Source organism: Clarias gariepinus, chromosome 19, assembly GCF_024256425.1.
Source record: "Clarias gariepinus isolate MV-2021 ecotype Netherlands chromosome 19, CGAR_prim_01v2, whole genome shotgun sequence".
Classification (NCBI taxonomy): Eukaryota; Metazoa; Chordata; class Actinopteri; order Siluriformes; family Clariidae; genus Clarias; species Clarias gariepinus.
In genome coordinates, this window is record NC_071118.1 from 8,120,175 (window position 1) to 8,143,434 (window position 23,260).

The window sequence follows — 23,260 nt, forward strand, 5'->3', positions numbered from 1 at the left end:
TTTGAAAATACATAGTCAAATCAAGCTGGATGGGAAAAAAAATCCCCAAATTTAAATACCATAGACTGAATGTAATAATTTGAATTAAGTATATTCAAGAAGATTTTTTTCCATGCAAGCCTAAAGCTGTAGGTGGTTTTTAAATGAAAGGCGGATAGTTTTCAAGTAAAACATGTTTGATTTGGAAAACCATTAGCATTACTGGGAAATAACTTATTTTTAAAAACTGTCTTAGTGTTTTAATCTTTCTCGTGATGACATTTATGGTCTATCATGGAGTCCCATCCATGGTGGAGCCACGACTGAAAACCTTCTATAAGTTCTCCATCTGTTTGTTTAAAACTATTCTATTGTATTCTATTCATAATCAGAACGAAAGGTTTTTCTTCTTCTTTGCTGTTTAATGCCAGTTGGAATCCAGTAGGTTGGTGGGATTACCACCAACTGTAGGTCTCATTCTCCCTCATATTCCTGGCCTTTCCAGTCCAGCCTTCCCTGATTTTGTCTTAGCTTGTTCTGTGTCTTAAACATTTTAGCGTCTAGTTGGAGTTTTGTAAGTTGGATCACCGCTACATAAAAATTGCACTCTCTCTTCAGCTTCCCTGTCCTTTAAAGCGGACTTTCCAGTTCGGTCTTCCTCAAAAAAAAAAAAAACATTAAACGCTTCCTTTAACGCATCAGTGACTCCTCATTCATTATAATCATGACTGCAAAATGAATATGCAAATTAGTTTGTGACATCACAACATATTTTAGGGCTGTCTGAGACATCCCTAGATGTCTTAGTTGAGACATATCTGTGTGGATATTACAGTAGCTGATTAAAATAAAATTCTTTAATCACTTAAGTAATAACCCCCACGACCCAGGCAATCACCACTTTCATATGATTAAAGCAGTGCTCATGCATTTGGGGTGTGCTTGTTTGTCTGTACCTTTAAGATCTATTTTTTTTTAAGTAGAAGCGCAAAACTGGAATTTATGCAAAGTTGTATGACTGGAAAAAAAAACTTTCTGAGTAGGAGTGAAATCTGAGAATACCCTTCAGTAACTTAATTAAAAAGAAAGAAAAAAAAATCTAATGAGAGTAGGCTCAGACTGCGCACTGCGGGAATTCCCTGTGCAGAAGCTTACATTTACTACACCCACATGCACATTTTCATGGCCTCACTTCAGCAAACTTCCTCAAACACGCCGTTAAGCCATCATACTTCCTCTGTTCGGCGCGCGCTCACTTCCTACATACTTCAATAAGTAGCTGTGGAGTGCGCGTGCTTGCAGACGGACCCGCTCGCGCTGGGATTAACGAGTTTAAAGCGGAGTATGTTCGGTAAGACGCCTTTATTTACACATCACTGTTGCGTGTCAATATTTTCATTGTCCTGTAGACAGCTCGTCTGTAACATCTGGACTTGTTTTTTTTTTCTTCTTACTTTCTTTTTCTGACTCCGGGCGTTGACATCTGGAGCAAGAATACAGGCGCGCGCGCAAACCTATAGAGCTCTGTGTAGACTTGAATTCTTCACTTTTCTTCGTTGATCGTTTGATCTTTCAGTCTCGAGTCGAAATCGTTGACGTTCAGAGTCTGTAGAGAACCAGGTGCCACTCCCATGCACTAATGAAAAGGGTAGTAGTACTGTACAGTGTACTGCAATTCTGTGTCTCTGGTGTGCAACAATCAAGATGACATTAAATGTGCAACTTAATTATGTGTTTCATGCAAATAAACTAACATTGATCTACTTTCAAATCCTTTACTGTAAAAGCTACTGTAAACCACACGCACCTTTCCAGGTAAATGATACGCTATAGTAATGATTGGTGCATTTTGGTTCCTTATTTCTAAAAGGGTTCTCTCTATCATGGACCTTTTGTACCTTCTTAGCTCTAGATGCATGTCATGTATATGTTTAAAACCTCACTTAAAACAAAGAAAGAAAACATTAGTATTACAGTCCTACTATGCACTTTTCTTATTATGCAGGTAAAATCTACATACTGTATCAAAGGATCAAAAGATAACCAGTGAAAAACTACTTGATGAATTTTTCAAAACAATAATAATAATAATGCAGAAAAATACCTGTACCCAATGAATGGCTTGGAACCAAAGAGTTCCAATCGTATCACAGACCAACTTTTTTTAAATCCACTATTTTAATTAAATCAGAGACCAAATTTAGACAGATACACTCTGAGAAATAAAGGTCCCAAACTGTCCCTTTCTTTGCTGTACAGGTGATACTGTGAATTGTACATCTTTTTTTTTTTTTTACAGAAAATATACAACAGTGGCCTTTCAAATTGATTGTAATGGTTTGTATTTTTTGTGTGTTCATGCTTCCAAAAGGATCCACACCAATGTTACTTGTGAAGGGAAAGGAGAAGTACGCTTTTGGTACCTTTAGATCGATAGACAGATAGATAGATCAATGCAACTTAAGGTTAGGATTTTCATGTACCTCTTATCGTGCCTCCACAAGTTTTCCATGGGCTCAGCAGATTTGCAGGTTTTTGGATCCAATGTGAAAAAAATGATGTAAGAATAGAGAAAGAGACAGACATAAAGATTGTGGCTTTTGCTTTAGGAAAAGTGGAACTGTGCGTAGACGGACATCCTCATCCTATATGAGAGGTGTGTGTGTCTGTGTGCGTGTCCATATCTGTATCATACTTTTGTATAGTCCATTCATCTGTGCACATTTACTTCCCTGATCCAGAGCATAGCAATTATGCAAATATGTTTTACAATACAATAGTCTTCTCTTTCCCACCACCTGCAACACTTTCAGCTGCAATTTGACCGGCTGTGCCTTGTTGGACTGTAAATCAAACTTTTTTTAAGAGGTTCTTTGCTCAGCAGTCTGCGATGTGACACCCAGCTGCTGATTCTAAGTGAGAGTTCCTTATTAATCCTTCCGCTTATGACATACCCTGGCTTAACCTTGAAAGAGCAGAAAATACAAAAAAAAGGCAGAATAACTCTAAGTAGACCTCAGTGACATGTGATAAATGTGCAAAAACTATTTGAAACTATTTGTACTACTTTATAGTTAGAAGCTAAACCAAAGAACATGCACATTAGCTGCTGTTGTCACTGCAGTTTATTAGCGATGTAATCAGTATTATGACTGATACATAAGTATTTCTTTCCTATAGCTGTGTAATGAATGTGCTATGTACTGTACGGAAATAAGTATTTTTGTATTCTAATTATTTTTACAGTAATAAGCCCAGACAAACACTAACTCCATCCAAGTTGTAAAAAAATATCAACTGAAAGAAGGAAATATTTTTCATAAAACCGTAAAAACCATGCAAACTCAGCAAATAGGTTTTTTTGTGAAGAACTGAGAGCGTTTTGCGTTTTTTAACTAGATACTTCCACTTTTTTATTTCTTTTCGCAAATAATCTCAGCCTGATTTAGTTCTCTTTTTTCTTTTTAAGCAAAAAGTGTCAGCACATAGAGTAGGTTTAATACATCCAGAACACAGACCCGAGTTTAAAACATCCTAAACACAGACTGAATTGTGACAATCAAGTTTTGACCTTTGTTTTTGATTGTAGTTTAGCAGCTGTTTCGAGCTGTTACATTTGTTCTTCATTTCTCGCCTCTCTCTCATTTAGAAATCTCGCTAACGAGCTGTGTTGCAGCACATTCTCGACGCGTACATTGTCTCAATTCTGACACCATCAGTAAAGTTTCCTGTTGCTAATCAAAGCAAGATGGTCAGCTTAAAACAGGCCCTAATTTGCTCACACCCATTTTTTTAATCAACGCTGTGAAGCTACTAAAACTGATGTGGGAAGTTGTAACATTTACAACTTGGGTTACATTAGTAATTTGGATTTAATCACAATTCTTTTTTTTTTTTGGAATCCTCGCTTCTCCTTGTCTTACATTATCAGGCTTAGAGGCCAGTCAGTTGTTTGAGACCAGAGGGAGACAGACAGCGGGACACAGGAAGGGGGGGTTCCACCTCAGTGTTGTTGCGCTAAGTTCTCGGCTTACTAACATCACCAGCTAACGCCTTAAAGCAGAGAGGGTTGGACTCTAAATCGCTCTCTTCCCCCCTTCCCTGGAGATTGGGCAGAGACACTCTTGCTTCATTATCCTGTGGTAAATTATCTGCTGAACGAAGGAATAATAATAAAAAATAAATAAATAAAAAAAACAACAGTGAGAAAGACTGAGGGATTTTGTTCCTCCCCTTCGAGGGTTCGTGTCAAATCATCGTGATTCTTTCAAATCATTGTAACTCCAAATGATTATGGATTCTACAAAGCATACGTAGAGGTTTGGCTGGAAAAAAAGAAGGTGAAAGAAATTACACAGAAGTTGTAGGGAGGAAAAAATGGCGTTAGAAATCATTAGATAGATAAAACCCAGAAGAGTTGAGCTTGTCAGATCTATCACTGATGAGTGATTAGTGCCTGTAGCGGACATGTTTTGGAACTCAAGCTTTTCCCTGATACATAACCAGGAAGCATCACACAATGCTGCCAGATTCTCAAACGCTCGTGTTAGCATCTCAGTCCCACCAACATACACAGGTGACAGGAGAGGCTTAGGTAGCATTTTTTGAAAGGAGTCTCCTGAGTCAGTGCTTTGTCACAGATAAAGGCAATGTGGAAGGGTGGCATGGCACGGTGGCTCAGTGGTTAGCTTTGTCGGGGTTTGGCTACAGGCCTCCTGTGACCTACACAGGATAAGAGCAATACACAATGGATGCATGGGTAACATAGGAAAGTCCTCAGGAAATTCTTTAAACCTACAAGATATTTTTTTTGTTGTTTTAACTTCAAAGAAGCAGAAAAAGAAAGATTGGTGACTGTTTATAGCTTTAAGTGAAAAAGTGATAGATAATGTAACTATAAATGGATCAAAATATGTTCTTTGATAAATAATAATAAAAATAACATTAATGCAAATCATATTTTAACTTCTTTAGACAACTACGTTTTCCGGAGGTTAAGAAATTGTGGACATACTTTGTCCAAGTAGTGAACGTGCACATGGATATGAACAACTTTATCACCTTAGTCTGTTCCAGCCTTTCTGTAGTTTTGAGTTTAAGCGACATTTAGCCAAGTAGATGTTTACGGACCGATATCACCAGCGCCATAAGCTATCTGTTGTATGTGAGTTCACAGGCTTTAGGTTCTCATTTTAGAAACATATTTCAATGATCTCATACACATACAGTACATTCGCTATATATGAGATTAGGTTACTTCCCATCAGTAGACACCTTTTAACCATTTCCCCATTTCTCTTTCTACTTGTTCATAGTGGAATGCTCTAGTTTACATGCTATGTGTTTCTTTCTCACAGGAGATTGCTGAAGTAGATTCGTTAGATCTGAGTGCTCCATCCCTCCAGCATGCAGAGCATCAAGTGTGTGGTTGTGGGAGATGGTGCGGTGGGGAAAACCTGCCTGCTCATCTCTTACACCACTGGCGCCTTTCCTAAAGAGTACATCCCGACCGTGTTTGACAACTACAGCTCTCAAGTGAGCGTGGACGGCCGGACCATCAGCCTCAACCTGTGGGACACGGCCGGACAGGAGGAATATGACCGCCTGCGCACACTATCCTACCCCCAGACCAACGTGTTCGTCATTTGTTTCTCCATCTCCAGCCCGCCATCCTACGAAAACGTCAAGCACAAGTGGCATCCCGAGGTGACGCACCACTGCCCAAGCGTGCCTATTCTTCTTGTGGGCACCAAGAGCGACCTGCGCAACGACCCTGAGGTGCAGAAGAAGCTGAAAGATCAGAACCAGGCACCCATAACGGTGCAGCAAGGCCAAGCGCTTGCGCGCCAAATCCATGCGGTCAAGTACATGGAATGCTCGGCGCTCAGCCAGGATGGCATCAAGGACGTGTTCGCCGACGCTGTTCGCGCTTTCCTCAACCCTCAGCCCGCTGCGCCTAAAAGAGGCTGCGTGCTCCTCTGAAAAAGAAAACCTGAGAAATATGCAGAGAATTAGATTTTAATATTATAATAAATGTATACAGAGAATTAGTCTTTTGGAAACAGATTGCAGGAGAAGTCAGAAGTGAGTTGGCTGATGCTTGCTATTTACAGGCTGTGAAAATTGTAGTGAATACTTTACACCTGGACTAACAGGCAGGGAACGAGCACATCAGTCAAGGAAATTTAAAGGTATTTTTTTTTGCGTGGAGAATACATTATTGTAGATTTTATGACCTCATAAAAGGTTTACGCCTTCACAACACTTTCCCCTTCATTACAAACGTAGCCATGGAAGTCTGTTTCACCCAGGCGTGTCACGTCCAGGAAATTTTGCCAGAAGATGAATTATCATACCAGAAATTACTGTAAAGACATAACACAGCAAAAGATATATTAATAGTTAAATATTTCTGCATACCAGACTGTAAAAAAACAAAAAACAAAAGGAAGACAAAGAATACAGAAATAAACTGGAATCATTAAATCCACTATACACCATGGCAACAATTCTGTATATTAAATCAATTTATTTTTTAATAATAATGCAACAATGCAATAATGACGGGTTAATTGTTTTCCTAAAATAGTACATCGTAAAATGTTTTATTCCTTTTATACCACAACATTTATTATAAAAATTATTTTAATTTAACGAGAAACACGTCATTCTTACTTAAGTTAAAAAGACAAAAATGCCATTTTAGGAAGAAACCGGAAACTAAGGTGCAACATTAAAGCTTTAACTTTGTCATTAAAAGCTGACACTGGAGACTCATTTCAGTAATACTAAATAAGTATAATAATCTATCTTTAAGTAAAAAAAAATCCTTTTATATAGATCATGCACCATACAAGTCCCTGTGCAAGTTAATATAAGAGAAAGTAAGAGAATTAATATAAACATTATTAAACAGAATGAATCTTTTACCCAATTAGAATTGAGTATGCAACATCAGTGTGATATAATTACATTTTGCAGTGAAATAGACATTTAATACTGAAGTCATTACATTTCTTAGCACGCTATTAGGTGATTATTGTATCATTGAAAGTACTATAAATAATTATGCACTTAACGCTTTTGTGCAATCAGGGCTTTAGCTATAAATGTCTGAAGGTGCTTGTGAAACTGCAAGATTAAGGCTTATAAAAGTACAAGAAGTCATTTGGCTCCTTGTGTTGGTGGAGTCTGTGTATGCATCAGCAGCTGCAGGCATTGCAGTGCAGGGAAACCTCAGTTATGCATTGACCACACTACTTCCCCATTACTTCAATTTGATTGGGGGGAAACAAGCATCTTGGCAGTTGATTCAGGAAGCAAGGGCTCCAGTAGACTTCACACTCCATTCTCATTTACTGTTTCCCAGCAGGACAGGGTGGGGCTTTGGTGAAAAGCAGCTCGAATTAGAAAAACTTTCAGCACTTGATGACTGAACTGGAATCAGCTTGCAAATTTGTTCTGTACATCTTAGTTATATTAAATACATAACTTCTTACCTAACATGTCAATGTACTCAGATTTACATTTTTTCGTATTTTTTTAAACATAGTAGTTCTTTTACTTACCAGTAGAAAACATGCAGTAAATTTGACCAGATTATTATTTACCAGTGCTTGTTTGTGTTGTGCAGTTTGTCAGTCGTGAACTCGCCACTAGCACATAAACCTTGTAACTTAAGCATGGTAGGAGTCAACCAGCAGGCTCTATGTTCCCATGAGTCCCTGGGAACGTATAAGCCAATCAGCTAGCCTTAAAGCTAGAACACATATCAGGTTACTGACAGTCCCTTAGAAAGCAATCACTTAGCATTACAGCACATCAAGTGACAGACATGGACTGTTGAACATTTTGTGTACGTTCATTACCAATGCTTCTAGCCTGAATGTCCAAGCAGGGCCTAAATTCTGACACAAATGCCTTCAAGAGTCTGTGATTTTATTTTTATATTTTAAATTAAAAGCTGAATACACATCAGGATGAGTGCTTGAGGTTCACAGTTCAAAGCGTGTCAAGCTCTGAGTTTCGCCTCTGCAAGCTGAATGCACCACATTCCTGCTCATGATTTTAAAATGCATTCACTTAATAATGTAACAGATTTTTTTTTCTTTTATCTCCCCACCTCCCTTTTATATGCCATTGTGATGTTTGTCAAGGTACACTGTTATTCAGGGCAGGAGGAAGGGGAGGGGGGGGGGAATGTAACATGCCATGGTGTCAAAAAGAGCTGAATTCAATATTAAGACAAATTTATGATCAAAGATATATTTATAGCTGCATTTTGAAAGCATGTACAACTTCTGTCTAAAATTACATTTTATGTGCAAAATGGGTGGGAAATTATTCAACTGGAAGATAGCAACTGAAGAATCTGCTTGCAGAATGCATTAAAACAGTCGGTTCTTCTTGAACTAGGTCTGTGTGTGGCACGAGGTGGCCACAAATTTCATAAGAGCTTCAGTAAAGTGAAATTCAGCACGTAGACACAGGCCAGAACTCAGTATTGTTGTGTCATGGATAAACAAGAACAGTCGTTCCTCTCATTCTGAGCATGGCAAGCACTGATCCATGGGAAGTAATCTTCTTCCTGGAAACAGTAGAGCCAAGGAAGGGGTTCTATTTCCGCACACTCCCTTACCCAGACGCTGTTTGCTCTTTAACATATCCCCCTGCATCTGCCTCTATCTTTTTGACACCTTATTACACCAAATAATACTAAGGCAGAGTTTCAGCAGTGTCTTTTCACAGCTTTAAATCCACCTGTATACAATACTGTACGTAAAAGGTTTAACAGTTTGTAATTTATTTTCCTTTATTCCTGATGATGTATTTGTTAAAAATGTTTTTATGCAAATAAACACAGCTTCCATGTCACATGTTCTTAATAGTGTTAATTAATTGGTAAATAAATGAGACATATATTTAAAAAAAAGCTAACAAATTTAGACAATCTACTTGTTCTCTCCGAGACATGTGATGCCAAACCACATGTTTTTGAACTGCTTGCTTATGCACCGTAGGGATGGCATCACCATGATTGATGTAAGAGTGTTTGGATGGCAAAAAAATAAGTAAATATCTGGATTACATTATAACAGTAATAAAAAGATAAGAAATAATTACATTTGTCTGTATTTAAGTTTTCAGCTGTTTATTAAAGCACATTCAAACAAAGTGATTTAATGAAGGAACTTCTAAAATCACAGCTGGTTAATAGTTGTAAGGTTCACATCAATCAAATGGATTTTTTTTGTTTCTGGTACACCATCAAGTCAAGAAATGTGTGACTCAGTTGAACTTTAAATATAACATCAGAGAAATAAATAAAATGTTCAAAGGGTATTTAAGTCAAACTAGGATCGTGGTGAAATGTCTTTTGAATAAAGGTGTAAAACCGATTGACAGTTACAGAAGACTTCAAGCACATGAGACTCTTAGTTGCAGTAAAACAGTTATGTTGGTGCAAACAATCAAGCCCACTGCAGTCGCTCCTTTGAACATTCAGCGAGTAGAATGCCTTATCTTTCACATTCTACCTTTGCACATTACAGAAACCTGGCTGGAGGTTATTGCCACATCCCCGTACAATGCTGACCTCGCTCTAAAAAAGGTCAACCCGATGCACTAGTGAAATGCTGGGATGCATAAATTAGTGTAGCAGGTGATTATATATAGAAATCTTTACTTTTATAGCTGTTTTGTTTTTGTGCACAATTAACAAGTCCCGGTCTGACATAAACGCCCAATGTACATAAGCCACTGCGTGGTTATACAGTACATGAAACATCATTATTGTTACATTAGTGACTGACCAAAGACTCTAATTGATTCCCCCCTCAAACCCGCCCCCTCATCAAAGGGGTGTTTGAGGCAGTTCATTTAAAGCTACAGACACTGAAACAGCGCGGATGAAACGGACTGAAACCAAAAGAAAATTCGGCATGTCAGAATGCATGATACGAGGTTGCACTTTAGCTGGAAACTTAACAGACACATTTTGGAGACATTTAAGACTAGTTTGCAAGGAACTTGATGTATTCATGATAAAATAGTACATTTTTGTTTACATAGAACAACTTACACAGGGACTATGCAGTATAGCATATATGGTATAAATAATGTTACAAGAAAGTTTTTATTTAGGAGACATTTATTTACCATTCATGGTAAATGGTACCTACAGTGTCAGTGGTTTGTGACACTGAAGATAATGCTGTTGCTGTTATGTTTTTAGATCATATTTAATAGGACATGACAGAAAAAACCTTTCGGGTTTTTATTAAGCTCAAGAGAGAAGTGTAAAAAAAAAAAAAAAAAAGCCTGGTTAAAAAAAAATATATATGTAGCATGCATATAACAAGTTGTAACAGGAAGTAACTGCTTCTGGATCCTCCACAACAATAGAAAAAAACTGTACAATGTTATTTGAATTGTTTTTTTGCTTATAACTGAACCTTTGAGGTTGCCCATTTCCTAGCTTACTGTTTTCTCACTTGGTCAAAGGTAGCAGTACTGTACATGAACGAATCAACTACAGATGCAATTCATCTGTTTGTTCACACGTGACTTCAAAACCACATTTTACCCACTGAGTCAGGCAGTGACAGCTTTCTGTCCGAGATGAATGTGCAGACTGAGAAAAGGAAGTAGCACTGCTACGGCATATTTAAATAGAGAGGCGACTCGGTCATTTCCCTATTTGTGTTACTGACACAAAGTTTAAGAGAGTGACACAGATCATCTTCATAATGTACATCAGCAATTCGTTTTCTTGCACGCTTTCACTCCCAACATTTATCGGGTTTTGACATCGAAACATACTGATACATACATTCTGATATCACTTTATACATCAGAAAGGCCCTTGGTGGGATATTAATTTCTTTCTCTGGTACTACAGCTCTCCACTGTCTGTCCATGATTATTTGACAGTGAAATGAGATCTCCGTACTTTCATTTGTTTTTTTTAGGTGATAACAGGGCCAGGCTTTGTTCAAGCAGCTCTGATGATTTGTTTACATGCTCTCTTACACCAGCTTATTAGTGACGATGGGATTCATGCAATAAACCACCAGCAGTGAAATAGACTACAAATAGATTATTTTCTTCTGCTGCTTAGATTTGGGAACGTTGTGCATCCTGACATGATTTTCTGTTCACTAAGGTCCTACAGGATTGTTATTTCCTCACTGAAATCCTGTCCGCAGAACCGCTGTTTATTAGGTGCTTCTCAAACCATTCACACCCTGTGTGAGAATCCCAGGAGATCAGCAGGTCCTGAAATATTTAAACCAGCCAGTCCATCTGTCACCAACAACCATGAAACCAAGTCACTGAGATAAACCATATAAAAATTAACTACCTAAATATATTTTAACCATGACATGTAATACATCAGAATGTATTATTAGAGTTTAACCAGAAATTCCCTAACCACTCTAAAATTTACACTGTACACTGTTTTGACACTGATTAATGGGTGGGGGGGGAAGATATTAAATCTACCGTGTGAGCATTCTAAACCTTCTTACTCTGGACACTTAAAAAGCAATTCATAGTGTGGTTATGAAAATGTCCATATTTATCAGTGGTAGATTACACCGAATGATGCTTTCTAAAAACAAAAACTTAAGTGCAAAGACAGAATGTGGAATATGCTCGTTTAATTTCCAAATACAAACAGTGAAAAGGAAAACTCCCTTTAGAAAAGGAAAGTATTTCTTAAATTAACTTTAAAGTTTGGCAGTTAATTGAAACTGCTTTACATCCGGACATAAACATGTACAAACACTGTACATGAGTCTTTATGTTAAATGTAGACCCTTTAAATAGTTTTCGGTTGTCTCACAAGTTCTAGCTAGAATCATTCAGTTGTGTTTCTCGACCATTACTTGAAGAACATCATGCTTAATGTTAGAAAAACAGTACTGTGCAAAAGTCTTGAGCCACATTTATTTCTTCATATTAACTGAAATTATTTAAAATAAATTCAAGAAATGAGAAACGTTCCACTGTGACAGGCTGAAAAGTGCCTAATAACTGGTTGTAACAACCTCAGCGGCAACCTCTTTTCCCCTCTTGTCTGTTCCAACCACTCAACATTCAGCATCACCAGTATACTAATCACCGGCCTGATCATCCGTCACCATCTGCATCTGTTTCTCACTGGTTCATGACTCAAGTTAAATTTTTTTGCTTGAACGGGTCACTATATAGGTTTTTAAAAAATCCTTTGAAACTGGTCAGCTACAGGGACTGGACTGAAACCAGACATAAAGTCAAAAGTATTAGAATAAAAGAAAGCCAAAAAAGTTAAAATACAAGAAAGTCTGGCTCTTTAGGTGCAAAATGTGATCGGGGTGGTTTAAGACATTTGCACAGTACTCTATGTATCTTAAATTTTGCACTGGAGCGCCAAGTTTAACAGCGTAAAGATGTAACGGATGCTTATAGCTATCAAGTTTGCATTTTGGAAATCGCATGCCTAAATATCTTAAGATCCAAAAAATTAATAATAAAAAAAAAATCATCATCAAAAAGTCAATCATTTTATTTTTGGCTGAACTGTTCCCTCAAACATTACTAATAGCAAGTGTTCATAATACTGACTTTGGTATTCAAGCGTACTGATGATGTAGTCAGTAAAACCTCCTGCTCTTGACATAAGAATGAGACAGCGTCCTTAACACGTCATTAAATCAGACCTGAGATGCATTTCAGAATATAAAATGTATTACAAAATGATTTTACTTTTAACTCTGCTGACTAAAGATGAATAACAGATAATCTGGGGTATTATTATTACTACTACTACTGATATAAGATTTAAAATGACCAACTTTTACATTATCTTTTTCTTTTACATAGAAATTTGTGCAAAATAATCACAAATAATTTGTAAACACAAATCACAGATACAGTATCGTTTGGAAGAAGAAAAAAAAGCAATTTTTTTGTGTTTGGGTAAGTCACTCACACATTCGTAAAAACATTTTAAAAATGGCACACACACACACACACACACTTACACACTTACTTCAGCCCAAAAATAATGTTCTATCAATTAAGAAGCCCAGTTGGTTCCATATGAATTTGTTGATTCTTTTACAATCAGAAGTGTTTGCTCTCCATTGGCACTGCCACCATCACCGCTTTACTTCCAAAGTCCCAGTAGGCTGTCATATGGAAGGCCATGTTGGACACTACTACCAGATACTCAAACAAAGCAAAGCATGTGTAAACTAGAAAAGAAAAAAAAGAAACCACAGCTTCTGTTAACATTTGACACTTCCATAGCCCTGATAAAAACTTCAGTATGATTGGTCAGAAGGCGTTTATGAGACATTTATGTAATATTTATGCTTTGATTAGTAAGACAGCAAATGTTCTAAAAGGGCTTCAGTTTGCTCTTTCTGGTTTCTCACAAGGGGTGTTCCAGTTAAACCGGGACTTTTGATTGCGCTGAATAACAACACAATTACGAGAGTGAAAATGACCTTAATTTCTCTATATAATCCCCTGCTATACTAATACTAATCCCAGCGTTTGATTAGTGCTTGATTACCATCAAGGTAAAAGGTTTTCTCAGTTAACCAGATCCATGATTGGACTGCCTGAAACACTGGCCTCCCAGGAAATCCTTTAATGGCACACCACTTGCACATTTCAGAACTCAGCTGGAACTTACTGCCACATCCCCATATAGATCCGACCTCGCTTCACATGCTTTCCACATGTTTGGGGCATTATAGGAGTTCCTGGGAGGCCAGAGTTTCAAACGTGAAGCAGGCAGTCCAGGACAATCATGGCTTAGGTGTACTAAAAAATCATTTTACCTTTGAAGGTAAGCATGCACTAGTGAAACTCTGGGATAAGTGCATTAGTGTAACATGGGATTATATAACAAAATAAATAAATGAAGGGCGTTTTTACCCTTATAACTATTCAACTGTATTGATATTGCGTTGTATTCTGCGCAGTCCCGGTTTGACTTGAACACCCATTGTTATTTATAAGCCTTATTAACAAAAAGGGGAAAATGCTTTGTGAAAAGTGACAAGAGAATAAATGAGTTTACAAATATTCCACAACAAAGAGGAAAAATGTATATGAGCAGTTAATATCTTTACTGGTGGAATTTAAATAAAACACTGTAGGAAAGGCTGTTTTTCGAGAAAAACAATCAGTTCTGTGGTGGTAACAGTGACTCATCTCGGCGTTGATGATAATGTTTTTCCTCACAACAGCATAATACGTCATGATTTTACCCTGTTTATAACAAAGTGCTGAATGCTGATCCAATGCTTTAACAGCCTTACACTACAGAGGAAGCACAATCAAAATCTTGCTTTTCTTGGGATCTGACTTTACCAAAGAAATTCTGACTTGGATAAACAGTGCTGGATAGATACAGAACCAAACTATTTGTGGACAATTCTTTGTAATTTGAAATATTCCTTCATTTATTTACTATTAACAAAAAGTAGAAGTCAATGTCAACCAGACAAAAATCCTGGCTTTTTGGCAGTGGTGGCCGGTCAATAAGGGGCGCTGGGGTGCCGCCCCCTTAAAGAGAGGCAGAGAAGAATGCTACTTTAACATGTAATTATTTATCATAATAAAGTCATTTAGTCACAATATTCCACTGTATTTCTTAATACAGTATAATTTATTTACAATAACAAAAAAAATCTAAACTGTATTACGTTCATTTGTGTTCGTGTACGCGGGGCGCCGGACAAAGGGCTGTCTATGTACTGTAGGCACGTAAATTTTCGAAAAGCATGTGATTTGAGGCGGAGCTCTAATTGGATTTTTTTTTAATCATCCTTGGGGCGCAGCACTGTGCGCCCCAAACCCTCTCACTTTTGTTCTTAGCGAATCAATATCGTTTTTAAATATTTGGGCTCACGTGACTGGACCATTTTCAATGAGTCTTATTAACGGTCAGCAGATTGTTAGTTAAAATATTCAATAGTGATTGACGTGGTGGACAGCTAAATATGAGAGAAAATTCTGAATTTCTTTGCTAAAATCGGACACAAGAGGCTAGGTTTTCAGATTCTCTCCGGTCTGCTTGATTGACTGCTTGCGTGTTTACTCTCCTAATGTTGATTAAGAAATGGATGTGTCTTGTCTTGTTGAGGGAGTGGCAAAAGTGGAAATGTGTAACTTGTTTTCAAAACAAAAAACACTTGAAATTATCTTATACTGTATTATGTCCAAACATGAATTAATCACAAATAGTTAAATATTAAAAGGTAACTGTTGGTCCCATTCAGTCATGTTATTTCCTTATTTAGACCTTTTGAAACAAACAGGTTTGTGTTTATTACCATTTACTTCATATGTACTAAAGTTTTGAAATTTAGCTTGGACCTTAGCAGACCACAATGCTTTCTTGCTCCTTCAGCTACAATCGGACACAATTGGACTCATGAGGCGTCAAAGATTTGCAGCTGAGCTTCTCTCCTTATATGGGCTCTCACTGGATCTTTACAGACAAACTTCACGCAAGTGACACTTAGAAGACAGGGGCTAAGATATTGAACTCACTTCCTGGTTCACAATACTTGTTGTGGCGCCTGAAGAAGTAACCAGCAGCCAACGTCAAGACAATGTTTAAGAGGAAGAGGCGGGACTTGAAGCGGTATGATGTCATCTCCTGTTTTCAGAGACAGAGACCAAGAGGAGAAAAATGGAGAGAAAGAGAAGGTTGAACGTTTCATGAAACGTTAAATATTTCACCACTTCTCCTCCGCAACTAGATGTGGTGCAATCATCTAGAAAGAGGTTCTGTAAATGCTTCACTCTATCTAAACCACTTCCCCTACAAGTTACACACCTTCACAGCCTTAAAATAAAAGAAGCACTGCGGTCTCTGACACATACCCTCCCAGTTCACAGCTGCAGTTGCACCTCATGTGATTGCAGCGAGATGTGACACCAGTCAAAAATGGTTGGCCATGAAAGAAATATTTTATAAAGTCTGAATTATCATTTGTAACAATTATTTTAATACTGAAACTTTTTTTTCTCTCTACACATGACAGATCAGCTATATTATTTAGATTTGGCTAATTTACCTGCAAAAAGGCTAAGTACATGACGTGCAGTAATGGGAATATTTACACAGTTGTTAATCCAGTTTACTCAGTTGCTGAGCAACACACAACACAAAAGATTAGATATAGATAATGAGAAAGATTCAATACATTTGTACTGATCGTGGTACACAAATGACTGAGGAGGAAGCAGGATGTGTAAACTGTGCCCTCTGCTGGTGACATAGAAGTTTGCCCAACAGAGTCTAGACAGACATGCAAGAAGTGAATAGACGCCCATAGTTTTATGATAAAATGTTTTACCCAGTAAGATTAAGTTATTAACACAGTAATAAAACTTTGTTCGACTGATCATTAGCAGGGTTAAGAACTCGTCTAGGCATGAAATAAGAAGCTTGTTCTTAACAGATCACCCAACATCATGAGCACGCCTTTGAGAAGGCTCAGGTCAACCAGGTCATGACTCATGAAGTTTTCGCTTTTTCTTTAAATTAAAATCTAATTCTGTTAACTAGGCATGCTTAGACAATGGCATGCTTTGCTATTTAAAAAGAAGAAAACAATACAGTAGTCATCATAACTATGGGTTTCTATGTCTTGCATGTTTGTGTATATAAGGCGGACATTAAATAACAAGCAATTTGTGTAATGAAACCAAATGATGAACAAATGTTTAAAAATGTGCAAACTGTTCTAGACAGTATAACGAAGCCACCTTAAACCAGGAACAGCAATATTTTTATAAATGGGTTCAAAAAAGTTTTTTTTCGATATCTTTCAAATGGTTTTAAATGAAACAAAACAGGTTTGTGTTCAAGACTAAACTCCTGTACTAAAAATTACCGCATACATGTAAAACTGCATCAGTTGTGTGTCTTTTACATGCAAATCAGGTGTGTATGAAAACTGAGTATGTGTCAAATTTTCCACTTAAAACTTTCCATACCCAAATGTTTAACCAGAAATCTATGCAACTAAGGATTAGTGTCAACATCTGGATTAAACCTAGCAAATAGGCAAGATATTAATATGGTTCCAGTGACAAGTTATTTAATAGGGATAGGAATCACCAGTCACTTCTCAATACGATATTACAATACCTCTGTGCCGATGTAATTAAAATTGCGATCATATAAGTATCAAAATTTTTATAAATATTCCAATTCAATATTTCATTTTTCTCACATTTTGTTACCATTTTAAACCTTTAAAAAGTTTAGTGATTACTTTTAATGTAGCCCGTTCCTTATAATACCCATTTTATCACTTTTTTAACCAAGCGCAGCATTTAAACAATACAAACTAACTTCATATACTAGACATCTGCCATAATTATCATTTCTAAACACATTTAAACAACTTAATCCTACCACATGGGATAAAAATGTGTAAATATTTCAGAGTGCGCAAAACTGTAGGATTATAAATTTATTTATTTATTTATTTAAACGGTGCTCGATTGCCTTCAAATCCCAAAACTCAACCTCATAGTGAGCACGTGGGTTGAGTGTCTGTAAACACATGGGCGTGTGTGACTTCTCACTCAACTGGTATACGTGTAATGAGTGGGTCTGAAACTAAGTTCGGAGAAAAAAGCAGATTGGAGGCTTATAATGCATGCATTTGTTTTTAGAATGTAAATCCATGAAGATGTTTCTGTTGCGCCACACAGAAGCTACAGAACACGGTACAGAATCGGTTATATATTTGAGGCTGATCAGCTGATTACAGCCAATCAAACTGAACACCAGCCAATGTAAAAAATGTATTTTTACATGTAAAAATTAATAAATCATAATCGATTTTGGAGTCAGTGTGGCAGTATGTGAATCACCACATAAAAGAATCATGATTCATAACTGAAACAGTTTTTCCTCTCATCTCAATCATTTAACCTTAACTGATGCAGTGAGAAGCTTTTTATTTCTTAACAACCATGTCGGAAGACATATGCGGTCATGGCAAAAATTTACTCTAATTATTGGCCTGCATTGGGGAAAGAAATGTGGTCAAAAAAAAATCAGAAATGATTTTTGTGAAAATCAAATCGTAAAAAAAACTACAGTAAAACTCACAGCTTTGTTTAATAGTGAAAGTAAGAGCATTTCCACATGCACAATTTAAAGGGAACCAAGGGATTGGTACTAAACAGCTGTGAATCCTCTCAACCTTGAAAGTATTATGATCTGGGATTGCTTCAGTTGGTAATGTCTAGGCTCAGCAAAGTTATGTGACCAAAAAATAAGGTCTGGTGATGACCTGAATGTATGAAATGAACTGGTTTTCTTTTCCGTCTCTCATGCCACAGGCATATTCAAACATGTCAATACCAGGATTCATCGGGCTCAAACACACATGAGACATCATTTTTACACATTAATTAGCCATTAAGAACTTTTGGGATGTGCTGGAGAAGGCAGCAGTACAACTCTCCCATCATCAACACAAGATCTTGGACAGAAATTTATCTGACTGTGGACAGAAATAAATATTGTGACCTTGCTAGCTTATCGCAAAAGAAGGTCCAACTAAATATTATTGTGTGACTTTTCTAGGGTCGGACAGTGTATTTGGTCTTTTAATAAGGCCTGTCTCTAACATGAATGTGATTAGGGTTAAACACAAAAAAAGGGAGTTAAACTTAAAAAATGTCTTCAAGAATAAAAGTGAAGATAGCTTAAATATATAATTAGGAAAAGGGTTACATTACCTCAGTACTAATGGTGTACTTCATAATCACGTACCACAGCCTGCAAGTGCTCATCATGTGGAGCACGGAGCTGACAATGAATGTGATGAAACCATATTTATGAACATCTGCAATAAAACATTGACAACAGAAGTATACAAAACTGTTTCACTACACATTAAAAAAATCCTATAATTTTAAAAAGAAGGGAAAATATTTATGCCTATTAATTAGCTGCATGTGTGTGAGTGAATAGTAAAACTAACCAGGTTCTGCTCATTTCATTTAAAAAAAGCAGTTCTAGACAAGACTTTACATGCTTCCTCTCTAGTTTCATTGCTTGTCCTAGTAAAGTCAGTATTATTATATTTTTTTTTATATTTTTTTAACTATTGTACCAATAATTTTGTTTACAGCTACAGGGGAGCGAGTAGAAAATTTAACTAAACAGCACTCACTGTAGTTTTCAGTAGAACTGACGTAGGTGAGCAGGAGCAGACTGGTGTTCTCAGTTACAGCACAGAGGAGAGTGAAGGCGCTCAGAAGCTTCTCTATGATCTGCCTGGCAAAGCGCAGATTGTAAAAATTGAAGTAAGTCGCTGCTGTCAGGAACCGCGAGCCCGAGTGCAGGCCAATGCAGAAGCGCCAGATGTAGCGCTGCGGTGTGAGGTTAATGGCTGCGCTAATGGATGGAAGGTAGTTGTTGACCTAGAAAAAGAATGAAACCTGGGGGTAAGAACAGTGTCTGATGGTCCAGTAACAGCCAGAAGTTACAAGAAGTTACAGCAAAATTCACAACTGTCAATAACTTTCTGAAAACTCTGCTTAAATGTACAACAATATAAACGTTGATCAGGAGATAAGGGGGTGCTTATTAGTTTACTGATAATCACAGCTCTCTCTGACAATTGTACTAGTAAACTCATTTTAAAATGTTATAATTTCTCTAGTAATAACTAACGCAGAAATATGTTTGGCACATGGTTTACAAAAACAGATTTTTTATGGAATTTTTCCACATGAACTGTTGTGTCAGAAGATAATTATTTTGCATTTTTTGGAGGGAATCATATAGAAAACGGAGCTCATAAAACTTTTTTCACCTGATGTAATGTCATTTTCAGGGATTACATTTTCTTATTCCTCGCTCCTGTATTTGTAGCACCCTGAGAGATTGGCATCACTGTTTATCTATCTGTCCCTGTTTGAATTTATTTTATTTATTTTTTATTTTCCAATACCCAAGTTTTAGCTTTTTTGTGATTAGGGAAGTGCTAAATATGTGGATATATCACTAGTTCACATGCTACAATAATACGGAAGGAAGCAGTAGGTAAACTGTTTTTTTTCTAATGCAAGGAGGCATTTACATAGAAAATCACAGACATCTAGATGATCACATCATCGCTAAGCTTGCCAAAAAACAGTAGGTGGTTTGAGCTGTAGTCATCCATCTGGATAAAAATAAAATCCCAAAGGAACATGTGTGAAATAAATAAACTAGGAATTTATCTACACCTACTGTACCACCGATACTATAATATCACAACACCTAGGCGCTGATTCGATTGATATTGGGATTCTGGAAGTATCCCGATTTTACATTACTTTTTTTTTTTTTTTTTTTTTCGGAACAATTTTAAGAATTTGAACCTTGAAAATAATGAAAAAAATTTGTCAAACTCTGAAGTTTCATACCATTAGCCTAGTTAACAGCTTTACCCCTGAACTGAACATGAGTGATGAAATGAAGCCCCTTCCTTATATTAGGTTTCTTACTTAAACACCAAGAGCATGATTTAAACAATATAAACTAACTTCAAATACAAGAATTAACATAAAATTAATTAAAAAACAAAAAAAAAATTAAACAATTTTACTGAACAGCACTTATCTCCGTCATCCACTCTAGTTATTATTTCTAAACACACATAGCAAAAAATTTACTCCTACCACACGGGACACCAGTGTGTGAATATTTTAAAGTGCACCACCTGAAGGATTATAAAGAAAGGATTACATTTTACTGGCCCAACTGCCTAAGTTGTGAGCACATGGACAGATGTGCTTTTTTAATGTGTGCGACTTTTGATAATGTAACGTCATAAAAATGTGTTTCTGTTGCACCGCTGGGAAACATGTGCACTCAGCACTGAATTGGTTACATAACAAAAGGTATGTAGGATGCTAGCACACTTAATTATAAATAAGTGAACATATTTGTTAATTAAATATAATGCTTTTATTTAAACAATTATTTGCACATATATATTATTAGAACCTGGAAGGACAGTAGTGAACCATCATATTGGGGGAAGAAATGTGGTCGGAAAGATTCTTTAGGACAACAACAACTACAACAACAGCAGAACTCACAGCTAGGTATAATAGTGGACATGTCCACATTTACACATGAACAATGCAAAGATGACTCAATGGACAGGGAGAGAGAGAGAGAGAGATCTATGGGTGGTGTAATGCAACTTACAGTACTTTAACTAGATGCTAAGTGGTACTGAGAGGTAAACAGACAGAGAAAAAAGACAGAACAAGTCAAGACAAGATCAGGGGAGGAAGTGTTAGAAGTTTTAATGTTTTTAAGTCTTAAGATGCCGCAAAAATGAAAACGAGACCTACAGTTGTTGGAAACCTGCTGGATTCCAACCGCTGTTAAAGAACAAAAAATGTAAGGCGAATCAGTATTTATATATATAATTGGCGTTCCCAAATTGTGTGAACGAGTGTGCATATGTGTGTGTGTATTAGTCTGCGATGGATTGGCACCATGGGATAGGCTCCAGTCCCCCCTGCAACCCAGTACATAGGATTAAGCAGAATAGACGATAAGGTGATAAGGTGATATCATCACAATCGACTGTACAGCCCACTTTGACATACACATTAGTCTAGAGACTCTATAAGCGTTAACTCCTTTCCCCTGAAACACACAAGTTCACCTGGGTAAGAGATGAAATACCTGATGACAGTGTACACACCTGGCAGTGAGTGTAGGTCGCTTCGTTGTAGTTATAAAGAATTGAAACTACGACGCCAATGACGAGGCCGAGGAAAGGCAGACACACAGTTCCTATAATGAATAGGGTGAAAGGCAGCCTGAAGAGAGGCTTATCGCGCTCAGGACCGCCATACGGTACCTGCAGCATCCCGGCCACTTTAACTCTCCCTCTCTCTCTCTCTCTCTCACTCACTCACACACACACACACACACACACACACCAACCGCTAAGTCCAAAACCAACAGGTCCGTATAATCACTACTGGCACTTTACTCTCCATTTCATCTTTCAGACTGAGCTATTTTATATTACTTTAAGTTAGCAACCTTGTTGCTAAGTATCACGAAGCAGTACTGATACCGAAACGCGTTATTAAATGTGAATGTTTATGTTACCGGAAAGCTATTTTTTAGTTTAGCCAGTAAAGACGTACAACATGAAACTTCCGGTAAGTTTATACAATTAATTCAAAATAAAAGTCTTCAAAGTGACTAAAAGCTAAGCTGGCACTATTTTATTAATTTTATTTATTATTTATTAAAATAAAGAATTAAGCAATTTATAAAACTTTCAATAAAACACTAAGTTGAGGGACCACCGGATACGATATTATCACAATACCCAGGTGCCGATTTAATTTGTATTGTGATCCTGTAAATATCACGATTTTAGAAATATTCTGATGTTTTGACCCTTTTTTTCTCCAGATTTTGTGACAATTAAAAAAAAACAAATAAAGCAAAACAGTGGATACATTACAAACATATAAAATGCATCCACTTTTACAAAATAAATATAATTAATTAATTAATTATGGCCCAAGCACTATGACATCAACACGATGACATGACTATGATGACATAAATGTGCAAGTGCCCCTTTTGTTTTTAGGATTATTATGTATTTATTCATTTAAAAAAAAAAAAAAAAAAATATATATATATATATATATATATATATAAAAATAATAATCAATCATCCGGCTTTTTTGGGTGTCTTAACATGCTCAAAAACTACAAAAAAAATCAGCACACAGGTTGGAAGATGCTACCATTTGGACGCCTAAGCCTGTCTCGCAGCCTTCACAGGAGATTTTGCTACATAACTCATCATGCTGTAATAGTTTTACAGAAATGTTTATTTCATTAATCTTCATTGAAGGGCTTCTTGTGAACAAATTGTATGCAGCAACTACAGGGGTTGGACAATGAAACTGAAACACTGGCCAATTTAGTGTTGGAGGTTTCATGGCTACATTTGACCAGCCTGGTGGCCAATCTTCATTGATTGCACATTCCACCAGTAAGGACAGGGTGTGAAGGTTTAAACTGCAAAGTAATAGCACAGTTTTGCTTAAAATATTGCAATGCACACAACAATATGTGTGACATATAAGAGTTTAAAAGAGGACAAATTGTTGGTGCGCGTCTCGCTGGCACATACAGTATGTGACCAAGACAGCAAGTCTTTGGGCTAACCAGGATTGTATCCAGAAAACATAAAACCACAGC

At 36.9% G+C, this 23,260-nt stretch overlaps 2 protein-coding genes across 2 annotated transcripts; one reads left to right on the top strand and one right to left on the bottom strand.

Moving 5' to 3' along the window:
• The first annotated feature begins 1,173 nt into the window (after window positions 1-1,173).
• rhogb (ras homolog family member Gb) lies at window positions 1,174-8,853 on the top strand. Its single transcript, XM_053479311.1, has 2 exons — window positions 1,174-1,330; window positions 5,337-8,853. The coding sequence occupies exon 2, from the start codon at window positions 5,386-5,388 to the stop codon at window positions 5,959-5,961; it is 576 nt and encodes a 191-aa protein (XP_053335286.1). The 5' UTR covers window positions 1,174-1,330; window positions 5,337-5,385; the 3' UTR covers window positions 5,962-8,853.
• Window positions 8,854-11,627: 2,774 nt separating this feature from the next.
• pgap2 (post-GPI attachment to proteins 2) lies at window positions 11,628-22,177 on the bottom strand. The gene is made up of 5 exons (XM_053479310.1): window positions 21,729-22,177; window positions 19,191-19,440; window positions 18,754-18,860; window positions 15,535-15,643; window positions 11,628-13,220 (listed from the first exon to the last, which is right to left on the bottom strand). The coding sequence occupies exons 1-5, from the start codon at window positions 21,894-21,896 to the stop codon at window positions 13,090-13,092; spliced, it is 765 nt and encodes a 254-aa protein (XP_053335285.1). The 5' UTR covers window positions 21,897-22,177; the 3' UTR covers window positions 11,628-13,089.
• Window positions 22,178-23,260: the final 1,083 nt, after the last annotated feature.